At 40.6% G+C, this 13,991-nt stretch overlaps 1 protein-coding gene across 2 annotated transcripts in view; it reads right to left on the bottom strand.

Moving 5' to 3' along the window:
- The window catches only part of SGCE (sarcoglycan epsilon), a 30,416-nt gene extending 18,765 nt beyond the window's left edge, over window positions 1-11,651 (bottom strand). Inside the window, exons 1-3 of one of the 2 annotated variants that reach the window (XM_042817601.1) lie at window positions 11,534-11,651; window positions 4,665-4,769; window positions 583-705 (exon numbers count right to left, since the gene is read on the bottom strand). In XM_042817601.1, the coding sequence (XP_042673535.1) occupies window positions 583-705; window positions 4,665-4,769; window positions 11,534-11,651 (346 nt within the window). The remainder of the gene's footprint in view (window positions 1-582; window positions 706-4,664; window positions 4,770-11,533) is intronic. The other variant, XM_042817600.1, reaches the window with a different exon arrangement.
- Between the last annotated feature and the right edge of the window lie 2,340 nt (window positions 11,652-13,991).

Genomic DNA, 13,991 nt, shown 5'->3' with positions numbered 1-13,991 from the left:
TAGATGAGTGTCAAAACAACATATACAAGAAATAACACTCTCTCCCTGCAAGCTAACTGCCTAATAACATTAAACTCTGCCTAAATATAGAACTCAGTTTGAATCCAAAAAAAGGTTTTGTTTTCAATGGAAAAAAAAAAAAAAAAAAAAAAATCATTGCATAGCCTCATACTTATTTTCATCTTCTGTCTCAAGATCACTATATACTTGAAAATGCCCCCTTCGTCAAGCTCCTTCATATTACTTCTGGAAGACTGATCACATAGAAGGCATTTTCATCAAATGATTATTACCCTTCCACCAATTCATACTTCATGGAAAGCAAAGAAAATGTATCCTCCTTAAACTCTGATACACAGTTGTTATGCCTTTTCAAATTAAGTACATTTCTCAGAACATGGGTATATGCATCATTTCACAATTGATAACAAAACAGAAAACATTTGAAGATATCTCAATAGAAACAAAAACTATCTTTTGCACATTACACATTTCACTGCAACACATGTTAAATATGTTTAAATCTTTAAAACTTTTTTCTCAACATTTTCATGTAATATGGAAGATCTTAGCATCCCATACCAGGCTTTGGGTAAGGAGGAAATTCCCCCTTAAAGTACTCTCTCTCCAAAACATGAACAAAAAGAACTCCAGCAGAAGGGTATACATTCCGATCAGAGTGCACCTTAGACAGAATCGTGTACACTGAAAAGCAGAAGGAAAGAGAAGAGACAGAACAAAGCAAAAATGAGACATGCTCCAGATCATACTGCATGCATTTCAATAGCAACGCGGGCATCTGGGAAAAGGAAAGCAACACATATTAGATACCTGTTAATAAGTTTTTTAAAAGGCTGCATGGATTTAAGAACAGAATGCAGAGCAAACTTTCTTTCCCTCACAAGATCCCTTCCAAAGTTGCAATAAGCAAAACTGGCTGCATTAGGATTTTGTAAGTAGCACAACTTATTTATTTTTATTACAAGGAAAAAAAACGGAGGGAGCCCACTGTAATTTTTATACTTGGTTTATTTGCAATATTACACAAATAAAAGCATATTGAACAAGTGATACAATCACATTTCCTTAATGTTTCACAATACAAGTAAGGAATATGAGGAATTCAGAGGAATTTTAGCAATAAATGGCCCAGATTCCTCACTAAACAAAAATAGCAGATTTTTCAGTTCTAGGGCAGAAAAAAGCAAAGCAATTCACTTCAGGTAAGGATTTACACAAGTCCTTACAGCTAGATTTTCTTGCACCAGTAGGGTCAAATATCCTACACATAAACATTTGCTTGGAGAGCTCATACCTGAAGATCTCATGCTTGTATTGAAAATGGCATTGGTAATTATGGGTCAGTCAGGTGACACCGACTGCAAATAAACAAAAAAACCCACCAAAGCCACATCTTATAGGATTCAAAGCTTAAAATTGAAGGAAACTCATTTTAGAACAATATGCCGTTTTTGCGCAATTACAAACTTGGATGATGAAAGCATGTCTTCTTAGGTATATTTTAGTGAACTGGAAATGACACATTAAATGTATAAAATGCACTTGATTGGCAAGTTTCAATTTCAAGGATAGGTGGAGAATACAGCTCTAACAGATGTCTCACAGGATCTTAACTTGGTCATATTACTATTCCATATTATTATTCAAGGTCACTGACCTGCAAGAATCAATCACTGTGATAAACTTTGTACATTAAATGAGGATTACATAAGTGGTAAATAAAGATAAGCCACAGACACAGAGATACAGTGCCTGCCTTGCTTGCTAATTGAAAGAAACTTTAGGAGAGGTTACATCTGGAGGCCATACTGCATGGCAATACTGTATTATGGAAGAGTGATCCTCAAAGAGATTTTGGAGTTGTTGAAAAAACTCGTAGGAACAATCTCATAGCTCCTAGTAGATGAAAGAGCTAATTTCAATGCTCGGATTAATGAGCAACAAATACCAGAGGTTTGTATCAAGCTCAGTTTTCTAAACCTGCTAAAATTTCCTCAGACTCATCATTATACCAATCTTCTCGTTTCAGATCCACTTAAAAGAAACACTACTAATTAGGAATTAATCACAGATATTCCACCCCTTGTACCACGTACTGCTTGTGGAATCTATCTCACCTAATTTTAGATGCCTACAGAAACAACATCCACCACTGAGTCAGCCCGCTCCTTTTATAGTCAGCAAAGAGAAACAGACGCTTCTAGGGGTTGATTAATTTGATTTCTCCTGTAGAATGAGATGAATCATATCCTAGATTCCTCACTGCTCTCTCTAGATCTCCACTCAGTGCAGCCAAGAGAGCAAACATCTGTACTGCAGAGCTCTATGTTTAGTTGTATACATCCCAATCTTCTCAGGCTGATATTCAGAATTAAATGGTCTCAACCTCTCGATACACCATCGATCAAATTCCACAGCTAGAAAATTTCCATTGAACATCACTGCCTCAGTAAGACACCATAAATAATGAATTCTCTTCTAAGGATTGATGACAGGATCTTTTTACTGTTAGGAAGTGTTAGATGCCTGGCTTGAAGTAAGAACCAGCTATTTTCCTACTAATTTATACAAAACTGGTTGGAAAATTATCAGCCGTACTCATGCTCCCCTGTTTATCTGTGTAATGATCTGCTTATTGGAGTTGTTCTTTCACAGTTTTAGAAGCTCCTTTTGACAGTACTGAATAGAATTGGCAGCAAGATTTTATCTTAAAGAAAATAATTAAATTTGACCTTGGAATTTAAATTTAGTTCAGAACAATTTTTTGGTTAATAAACTAGTTATCATAATTGTAGTTATGTAGACTTCGATTTGCAAAATTAAAGTAAGTTAATGATCCCAAACACTTCTGCATTTGCTTCTGTGAATAAGCCATAAATAGAACAAGAAAACTTCAAATGCTTTCAGAATACCTTCAAGAAAAGCTGGAAGGGTGCCTATGACATTAATGAGATTCTTCACAGAGCAGAAAAGCTGAGAAAAATACAGTGGCTGGTTGAAAATGTGATAAATCTCAAATACATATATATATATATATATAATTTTTTTTTTTTTTTTTTTTCCAGTAATGGTTCTTGGACTCTACAGTGAAGATCAGTTCCAAACAGAAAGACCAGAGAAAAAACAATGTAGATCTTCTCCATAAATCATAGTTTTAGAAAGGAATGAAGTTAATAGTACCAGAAGTTACAGAAGTTGTCAATTTAAACAATGTATTTCTTATATCTGATAAGAAATCTATTGCCATCACTAAACACTCACATATCCCTAGCAATGAGTCACTCTCTCCTGCTAAGGTAAGCATACTAAGTATACTAAAATCCTTAGTGGATTTTCACTAACATCACTAATATAGGCATGAAAATAACGCTTCTTCAAAGGAAAAAACCCCACATCTTACAATGACAGATACAGTGTAATGACACAACTCTGGAGGTTAAGAATTACAAACTTCTTGCCCTCCTCCTTATCTGTCAGAAAAGCTCACCTTTTTTTCCCCAGCAAACTTCCTTCAGAATCAGAAGGGACCTGATGTGTCTTCAGCTTACAACAGTAATCACAGCTTTCCAATAATGGAACACGTGGAATGCTATTTTCTCCAGAGGCTTTTAGAACCCACAATTAATTTCATAAGATTGCCTCAGACTAAAGAGGAATGTGTAATCGTCCTAAATGATCCACAGGTGAAGCTGAACACACAAAGCAATCTCTAGATGCTTATCTCATACAGCAACTGCCAAGCACATGTTGGCTGGGCAAATTCTGGGGATTCTGAAAGATTTCAATAAAACTACAGAGGAGAAATCTACATTTTTCACTACATGGGATCACAACAAAACATACATCATTTTCTTTGAACCATGTAGAGAAAATGTCCCAGCTGTCCTTCTTGTAGAGATGCTGAGCACGGGCACAGCCAGGAATTCAGCCAGGACTGTATCAGTCTCCAGTCCAGAAGCTGTTAACAGCCACACAGCAGAGCTTGCACATCAGATACAAATGCCTCTAGCCCACAGAAATTTCAGAAGATTCACCATGTTTGTTAGAGTCTGTATATTGATGATTTTCAGGAGAAAAAAAAAACAAAACCACACACTTTCTCTGTAAATTTCATTGAGCTCTTTCCCCTATTGCCTTTTAGCAGAAATCCTACAAATTCCTTGATTTAGGGGCAATTTAGACTGCCTACCTGGATGGGAAGTTAATGCAATGACAACTTTCTTGATAGTGTACCATGGCTACAATCATTCTATGTATATCACAAAAGACAATAAAATAGTCTTTTTAGGTATGCATACACAGGGATTGTTTTTAATCGTTTCAGAAAAGTTACTGTATTAAGCAAGCTGCAGAGATATTTCCAAGCAAACAGCAGCAGTAAGAAAATATGCAATATTAGGTGTACACACAGCCATTACTTCAAGCATAGCTATAGCTGCATCAGGAAAAGTTGGGGAGAACTCACATACATCCACAGGTCTGCAAATGCTTACAAGAATGAAGAAATGCAAAATCTTCCAAATTACTTACCTTGAAATAGCACCTTATTCCTAAAACAAGGACATGACTGAAAAAGCAAGAGTAATATTAAAAGCATATTTGACTGAACCAACATGGGGCTTAAATTTATGACCTAAACTCACCATTCTTCTCAACAGCCTTTATTCTGCTGATAATATAACTGTTGGCTTGCTTAGTCTTCCAGTTAACAGTTCCATTACTGCCATCAGCAGAGCTTAACAAAAAAGCTTTTCAGAATAAAACAAATGAAAAAAAAAAAAAAATTAGTCAAATCAACAGACTTCCAGAAATTACATATCAGATGGGATCAGATGCCTTCTCAACCTGCTTTTGTATTTAGTCAGACCTTATGAATCTCAGGTAAGAAAATGATGGTGTTTGACACGAATATTTATCAGTATATAATATTATTCCTAATGATCACATTTTGACATTCATTCTCCAAATAAGTGCAGTAAGTTTGCTCTAAACGCTTAAGCATCTGTAGACCCTTCTGCTGACATAATTATACTGGTAAGAAATAAAACGAGGCACTGTGATAAATGCATTTGCACTGGTAAAATCTCAAATGCAGACAAAAAGACACGCTAGAAGTTACTTTTGCTAGCGTAATATATTAGGACCAAAATAGGGAAAGTAACATAACCAAGAGCACGGCTTTGTTTATATGAGGACACCAGCACGTGGGGCTGAACGTCTTGCCTTGCAGCATAACCAATATCTACACTGAGAAAAGAATCAGTCAAAAAGTAGTTCTCTTCATCCTGCACAGCCAGAGAACTGCCTGAAACATTTCAATCAGGACAGCTAAGGGCACAAGGTTTAAATGTGGTGAAGAGCAAAGCACAAAGGAGAGTGAAAGCAGCAGCAGAGCTTTTTTTTTATCAGCTGTAGCAGAACCATCTGAAGAAGCTCCTTCTTCACCTCCAGCTTTTTGTTCTTTTGCTCCTCTTCCTCTGTGATGAATGATGCACCAGCTATTTGTATAGCTACAAGCAACTAAAAGTGCAGATACAGGGGACCGCTATAGTGAGATGCTAGGAATGGGAGAATGGCCATAATAAATAGTGGGTTTTTTGACATACTTCAAGGAATACAAACTGCAGCCAGAAGTTGTTATCAGACTAACATCTTAACTTGCGTATAAAAATAGCTGTGTCAGAAACAAGGAGCAGTACTTTGTCTCAGATACATCTTTGTTGACAAACATGCATTCTAAATATGCAACTATCTTTTATACTAGAAGCTTAAAAATGTGTGGAAATTTCTGCTGGCATAGCTACTCCGGCCAGCTATTCCCTCACTGACACTGCATTGGATTTAGGAGGTCAACAGACCTTCAAGCACCAGTCAAGGTACACAAACACTGAATCTATACACGTGGCTGAGACGTTTATTAATGCTAATTTACCCCAAATACCTAAATTTAATTGAGGTTAAAGTGCAACAAAATCCCCTTTGTACTGAATACTAGCCATACCAGTACAGTAATGTTTCTAAATTCTGAATTCATTAAGGTTTTTATATTTTCAATATACACAAATGATCCAGTTTAGCAAAAAAAACATATGCTCCCTGCTGAACTGAACCACCTACCACGGACTGTCTTAAGATAACAGTCCTATGGGTTGTCCCACTCAATGCTGCCCATGACCTTTAATGCAAATTTTTAGCAATACTAAGAATGCTCAAGAAATTTAAAAAGAAAAAAAAAGGAAAACTGAAGTTGTTCCAGTATTCCAAATGGATGAATGAATGAGGAAATTCGAGTGTTTTCAGCTACACACCAATCCCAAGCAAAACAATTAACACCAGTTTTGATTAATGAAGAATTAAATGGAGAAGAGTAATCACAAACAGGGGTTTAATGCATCTTTTCAAACTGATTCTTTTGATGAGCCCACAGATTTGTCTGATAAAGACAGCAATACCAACATGTCACCCCTGGACATGCAGCACATCACCCAGCACTGCAAGAAACCAAATGCTAAATCACTTGGGCAACTTTAAGCACAATAAGAATAATAAAAAAGACAGGTTCCAAGATGCATTTCTAACTAGAAGTGTCCACTGTCTTTGACTTGCCCACAAGTTTCCTATCCTTAGCAGTGGGTATGCTATGCAGCAGTCCACATGGGAGCTGGAAAAGTATGTCTGTTAATCAGATGCCACACTTTACAGTGTAATGTTTTAATATAAATACATATATACATATATATCACCATCTATTTGATTTTAAATGGAAGGTGTGAAATGGGACATACTGCCCATTCAACAGTTTTCACCATAAGGAACAGGAATCTCTAGCAAAAGAACTGGTCTGATGGGTAATTCATTTGTTATATCAAATTTCTCACAAAAGTCTCACAATGTTTTGGCACTGGTCTTATGCTAACTGGAATATTTAATTATAGATATATGACCTGAATATATGTATATACTGCTATGATCAGCAGATAAAAGCAAAGGCAGGGAGTTTAATAAGTACTGGAAATGGCAAGCCACTACACAGAACACTGAGCTGTTTGGTAGGTTTAAGGTGGTTGCTGATGTACTCCTCAGTAGCATAAAAAGCAAATGCATACCCAGGAACAAAGAACGCATGCCATACTTAGATTACAGAGCATGCAATTCAAGGATCCCGAACTGCGATGACAGAAACTAGACAGATGTGGCAGGTAATGACAGAAGCTGGTTGAACAGAAGCTTTCTGTAGAACACTGCTTAGAACAGCTAATACATGAACAAGCGCACCAAGGAGTAGCAGGGAGATTTTCTTGTTGTGTTTGACACAGATACAATCACCGTTCAAATGCTGTCTGGCATTTACACGGAGCCTTCGAGCAGCACAGTGACGACGTGAAGAAAGCTCAGGGAAGATCTGTGAATGTGATCAAAGGACAACAAAAGAGGCCTTATACTAAAGAGTGCAGGGGTTCGTACTCATTTTTATCAAAGAGAAATCCTAGAGATAAAGTGATCAGCTTTCTTCTCAGTGTGAGTGCAAGGTTAATGGTGTCAGACTCTTCAGTTTTCTACGTGTTACCAGCTGCCAAGGCACGCACAGGAGCAACTGACAGCTCTGGGCATGGGACTTGATCTACAGGGCCCTTCTTCTTTAATTATATTTGCATAGGTTTTATATGAAGGTTTTAAATATGAATATTTAACAGCAGAATGTTAACCAGAAAAGATATCCCCAGCAAGTTCTGCCCACATCACAATCCGCAGACGGCCTGAGCACCACAGACCAATTCACCTTCCCCACTGCTGTGCTGTCCTCGAACATTTGCCCACCATTCTGCACTACTCCCTGTCCTCCTTACTGCTTCCTTAGCAAGGACCTCTCCTCAATCTCTCACATTACTAATGCAGCACACAGCTTCACTTCTCAAAACCCTGCATTTCCCCCCTCTTCCATAGTTCCATCCCTATAAATGTTCCTATAATTATCTGTGTTCAGTAGGTAATGGTTACCTGTTTCTGTTCCGTTCATTCATGACTGTAACATCTTCACATTTCAAGATCTTGAGAATCCTACCTTACTTCTTGGTTCTCTCTAATTTCCCATCTTCATGGCTTAGACAGCCACTAAAAATAATCTACATTAAAAAGACATTTTGATTGTTTGTGTTTCAATTGTAACAACATTTAGGCAGAGTCTCTACTATTTAGCTGGAAGGAAATGTCCAATGTAGCTACAGTCATGAACCGATGGACATGGAAAGTTGCCCTATTTTTACCAGTATTATTATTAGGTATTACAATTAAACAGTTACCAGACCTGAGTTTCTTCTTCACTACTGAGACAGCAGTGTGATAGGATATTGGTTATTCAGCAATGAAAGCATGTTCATCCCAAGACCTTATGTTAATTTATGAATATCTACTTCAGAAGAATCCAAAAGTAGTAGCAAACTATATATTCTTGTCTTCTTCAAAATTTGTTCTTCTCAGTTTGATTGTTAAGAACCTCTCTTCTGAAGAGAGGGCTTTATCGTGTTGACTAATGTCTGAAGTTCTGTAAGGAACTCTTGGCCAAGTATAAACACATCATGAATAAAAATAGGCCTTTCTTTACATACTATAATTTACAACTAGAAGATAAATTCTTAACCTCTTGCAGTCTGGCTTTAGGATCTCTAAGACATCTCCTAAACTGTACTACCCATAAATAATGACCTCCTGTAATGAAAAGCATACTAATGGAATGACTCTTCCCTTCTACAATTATTTATTCAAGCAAGTACTCCCTGACAATAGATTTGATTTATAGATCTGCTCCAGACCAGTATAAAGACTTAACAGGCATCATCATCACTAGCTGATACTTAGAGCCCTATATGAGGATGAAATCTTTCTTTGTCCTTATGGTGCAGAGATTCACTCCTAAATCCTTGTCTCGATAGCCCGTGACTTCATAGTTGTTTCAAACTAGCATTTTCTAACAGCCCTGCTGAAGGAGGGGATTCCCAGCTCAACCTCGGCCATACAGCACACACACCAGTGCAAACAACCCTATAATGATCCTGAACAGTAAACGGATTACAGAGAACAATTTTTGCTTGTGTGTGGACTAGTTCTCAGCCAGATGACCCTATTCACTGGCACTGTACAAGTGATTGAGTGCCCAGAAGGGAAGTACTGGAACACACTAACCACAGAAGGGAAGGAAAGTATTTTCTGGCAGCTTCAGGCCAAATGAATGTGACTACATAATGACAGCTTTTGAAGTGAGAACTAACAAGCTCATTCTTTATTTTGACCACCTTCATAGGGAAGGAGCAATATGACTCAGTTGCTCTACTGATCCCCATTACTGGCTCAAAACAGAGATTCCGGATCACCTACAACTAATCTTTCACTCAAGAAATACAAGGTAACTGCAAAATGGTCATCCTCACCCAACTAACTTTTTGATGACCACACATTCTTTACAAGCAGAGAATGGGGACAATTCACAGGCCTGACAAACTCTAGTATGGCAGAATAGCTGTACTTTTCTCACATAAACTTCTACCATGTCTTTTATTGTAACAGAAAAGAACAACTGTCTAATTTGTATTAGAAAAGTTTAACCTTAACTGTCACTTACAACAATGTCAAGATCCATTTTTCCTAGCACTGGAGATGATCACCAGCTACTACTTCAGAGTCAGTTCCTTCAGTTTGAGTGCAATACTTGGGATCAAATGTGGGACTATGAAATTGTTCTTTAAACTCTTGAAGTCTCTGGAAGTCCCTGAATTTTGAGTTAATGTTCTATGGGGGAAGGAAGAAGTCAAGACAGAGTGGCAAATAACCTGGACTTCTGGCAGCAAACCACCTCCTTCAAAAAGCTTCCAAGCTTTTCAAGCCAGGTTTCTTCTGTGGTCAGTTGCTACAAGAGAAACAGGTAAACCTGATCTCTATTAGTAAAAGAGAGCTCAAATCTAATCACGGGCCTTGTGGTTCTTCCCATGTTCAGCTTTTGTCTGTAAGATGTACTTTTGTGCTTAAGCAGTGTTGCAGTACTGCATCATCTACTAAAGAACAAAAGTGAAGAGGAAGGATTGTTATGCAGGGCTGTGGCTTTTCTTGAGGCCAGCAATCCTGGTTGGACGTTCTCCCACATTGTCAGGTGGGGGTCAGGTTCTGGGAAAGCTGGGAGGTGGGTTCAGCTGTAGGGCTGACATTGCAGAGGTATGATGAAAACGATGTTACTTTTTTTGCTTACAGGAGAAAAAAAATCAAGCTAGCACTTGAGACAGTTCATGTCATCTGAATTGCAGGAGTCTATGCAGGAGTTGAATTCAGTACAAACACATTGCAAAATCTTGTTCTGATGAAGATAAAATGTTGTATAAGTATCACTAACAAAAATTTCATACTGTTCACATTTCCTTTTTTGTACCACTCTCAAGCAATCTATTGTGCTGTTTGAAGTTAAGAAAGTCTGACGTGGAAAATTAACCCTAAAGAAGTCCTCAAAACTTCCTCTACTGGAGAGCCTGGTTTAAGCTCACAACTCAGCTTCAAGAAGCTCATCTCAGTACAGCCTTTTCAGACTTAGTATCTTAGCTGACAGAGAGTTCACCTCAGGACTGTCATAGTTTTCCCCTTGTTGCTACGCCACAGCTGCGCTCTGTAGAGGGAGACAGGAGAGGCAGGACAAATTTCCACATTAGGAGAAAGCAGTATCTCGCAGTACCTTCTACCCAACAGATTCAGAGTTTTATCCTTGCACACACCAGCTAGCGCTTAGGCGCTAAATGCGTCTGTACTATCTCTGGTGCCTCATGACACACCTGCTGTCAGTACCCTATGACAAGTACAGTCACACACGTAAAGTATTCCATGTTTATTCAAATGTTACCCAAGAAGATACTGAGCGAACTGTTGTTTTTCAGATGATACGCCACGGATCCCCCACATCATAAAACAACCTGCAGAAATAAACTTAGATCTAGCAGCAGATTTTGCTGCCCTGGCGTACAGCAGAGCCCTGCCAGCACTGCCGGCTGCGGGCGAGCTGGAGCAGCTGGAAGTCTTTCACTCTGTGGAACCCTGCGGGTGCGAGATCGGAGCGTTACGTGACAGCCGTTATTTACATGACGAGGGAGTGAAAGGAAAACCTGCGCAACCCCAGTCCCGCCACAGCTGCACCAAGCGCTCGGGCTGGTAAATAGCTCCGACGGGCGGGGCGGGACGGGACGCGAAAGGCCGCTCTATGCGCGGGGCAGGAGGGGGCCGAGCGCCCGTCCCAGCGCGAGGAGGCGGCGGCCCCGCTCCCGGCACGGAGCCACCCGACCGCGCAGCGCCTCCGCGCCAGGGCCCGGCCCTCCGCGGGTACCGCCGAACCTCCCCGGCCTCCACAGCGGCGGGGCGGGCGGGCCGCCCTCGGGGCGAACCGTAGCCGCGCCGACCCGCGGGGGAAGGAAAGCCGACGGAGCCGGAGCCGTCGCGCACTCCAGCCGGGCCCGCGCCCGCTCTCCGCGCCGCCGTGACCGACCTGTCAGCAGCAGCGTGGTCAGCGCGCCGCCGCCGCGCGGCCCGAGCCCCGCGCAGCACCGCATCGCCGCCCGTTCCTCCGCCTGCAGCTGCTGCAGCTGCTGCTGCTGCCGCCGCATCCTCCGCCTGCCGCCGCCTCGCCCCGCGGCCGCAGCATCCTCCCGCCCCGCCCCGCCCGTCTCCAGGCAGCGCAGCGGCCCCGCGGGGCATGCCGGGAGGAGCCGCACACCGCCCCCGGGCCCGCCGCCATCTTGCGTGGGGGTGGTGCAGCGAGGGGTCATCTGGGGGTGCCGATGTGGTGCCAACGAAGTCTTGCATATATTAAGGTTCCTATCGCAATTTTACTTGTAAGCTCAGTGTGTGTTGGTTTTGTTTTTTGTTTTCGTTTCTTTAAACGTTCAGCAGCACTCTACCTAGCAGAGTGCTGGAGGGGCAGTCGGAGACCCTTTCCGGGGTTGTGGTGTGAGTGGAGTTCACTGCTCCGCAGTGCTGCTGGCTCACAGAATGAAGCCTTCGTGGAAGGACGCAGTCGGTTTGCCACATCAGGCCTGGTTATTCCGGGCTGCACAGGGCTGTGTGTGCTTTCTGGAATAGCTGCTGGTTCCTGACTGCTGTTTGTGTTGCAGCCCAAAAGGAATGACAGTGTTCACATCTTTGGTGGAAGCAAAGGAATGACAGCTTCACACCGTGGAAGCAAACGTCCCTGTGTGGGAGCTGCACGCTTCAGCTTCCTGTGTTGTATAGGCAGCGTAGTCCCTGTAGTGAAACTGTATACAGTTTCACTTTCTGTGACTTTTTACTTTCTACAGAAGTAGAACAGTGTCTGGTTTTATGTAATATCTACTAAGCTTGATTAACTTACTAGTTAAACTTGCATTACCTTAGGACAATTAGGCACAGGAGAGTAGATTCTTTTTTTTTTTTTTTTTTTTTTAAACAAAAAATGTTTTACAAAATTTTTCCTGCATATGGTAGCACAAGAGCCCTTTTAAAAAGGGGCAAGGTGGTTAGTCTTCCATTATCTATGCAGATAGCACTCCTTTGTTGTGCATAGAGAATTCTGATTTCATGGAATTCTATAAGTCTAAAAGTCTTTGCAATAATAACAATATGCTGTTGAGGTTTGGTGATGAGAGAGAAAATCTGGCTTACTCAAAATACATTTGGACCTACTGAGCACTTTAGAAACAGAGGAATAAAAGACAAGTGTAAAAGACTTCACCCTGTCTGCTTTTAATCTTGCTACAGCTCCGCATTTCCTATAATCCTTCTCAGGAAAAGGAGCCCTATGTAGTTAGAGGCTTTTTGGTATAGAAATTCTGCCTGACGTAGAGGTGCAAAATCCCCTGACATCCTACTCAGCCAGCTCATTGTCCCAAATAAGGGGTTTTTGGTTCTCTTTCCTGTGAGACTTTCTTTTAGAATGTATTCACATTTTTTATTTGACTACACAGATGTTTATGAGCAGAAATTACACTCTTTCATTTAGCACTGTCTAAAAGTACTCTTCTGTTTCATGGTACTTTATATTCCAGTAGGCTTACTTCCACTCACCTGTTAATGTGATTTTTTTTATTCCTTTCCTTGTGGCATTGTACAAAGTTGCACAGGTGCAGCTGTGCCATAACCACATCAGATAGCAAGGTCATCCAACAATAATTCTGATGCTAGTAAAAGGTCTGATGTTTGTAAACACACTTGTGCTGCCATCACCGTACTGATTACCATTTTCCTTACAAGTCATGTAACATTGAGGTATTTTTCCTACCGATATATAAAACTGTCACCATTGAGGTTTTTCATGCAGTAGCAGCAGTTCATTGCTCTGCTAGTCTGCACAGAAAGAAGACTGCATTTATCTGAAATGTGTTTATGGGATACAGTGTCCAAGAAGAAGTGGTTACATGCCATCAATCTGTAAGAAAATGCATCCAGAGCCTGCCTTGGCCTGTTGCTTCCTTCGTTGGAGCCCTTGGGTGTGGATGCTTACGTAGGTATTCTTCGTTAGCCATGTCTTGAGGCTGCCACTTCTAAGTGTAGAGTACGGACTTCCTTTGGCTTATCTGACAAACTTTGGGTAATGCTGTGTGAGCTTTAAGAGTTCCATCCTTACTCGCATTCATAACACAAAGTGATGTGATCAAAACAACTTGTTTATGTCCGCCACCGATGAGTTGATACTGGTGAGAAATACTCCCTCTGGAAGTATTTCTTTCTCCCTGACCCAAAATTGAAAGGCTGGCTGTTACAGAAGTGAATGGAAAGGAATGCAGTGTTGGGACATTTTTATGGAAATTTGTTCATCTTCCAAATATAGTACATTTCTTTTGGCAAGTAGAAGAGCTGGCTTCTAACACTGTCCATGATATCTTTTAGGTAAAACTTTTAAATTCAAGAATACAAAGGCCTCATTTTTTTTAATGAATGCAGCAGTCATAATCATTGCTTCCTCATGCATT

Source organism: Centrocercus urophasianus, unplaced genomic scaffold, assembly GCF_019232065.1.
Source record: "Centrocercus urophasianus isolate 14NV4802_14NV808 unplaced genomic scaffold, USGS_Curo_1.0 seq_16, whole genome shotgun sequence".
NCBI lineage: Eukaryota > Metazoa > Chordata > Aves > Galliformes > Phasianidae > Centrocercus > Centrocercus urophasianus.
Note: the sequence above shows the minus strand (reverse complement) of the source record. Positions and strands in the feature narration are given on the sequence as shown.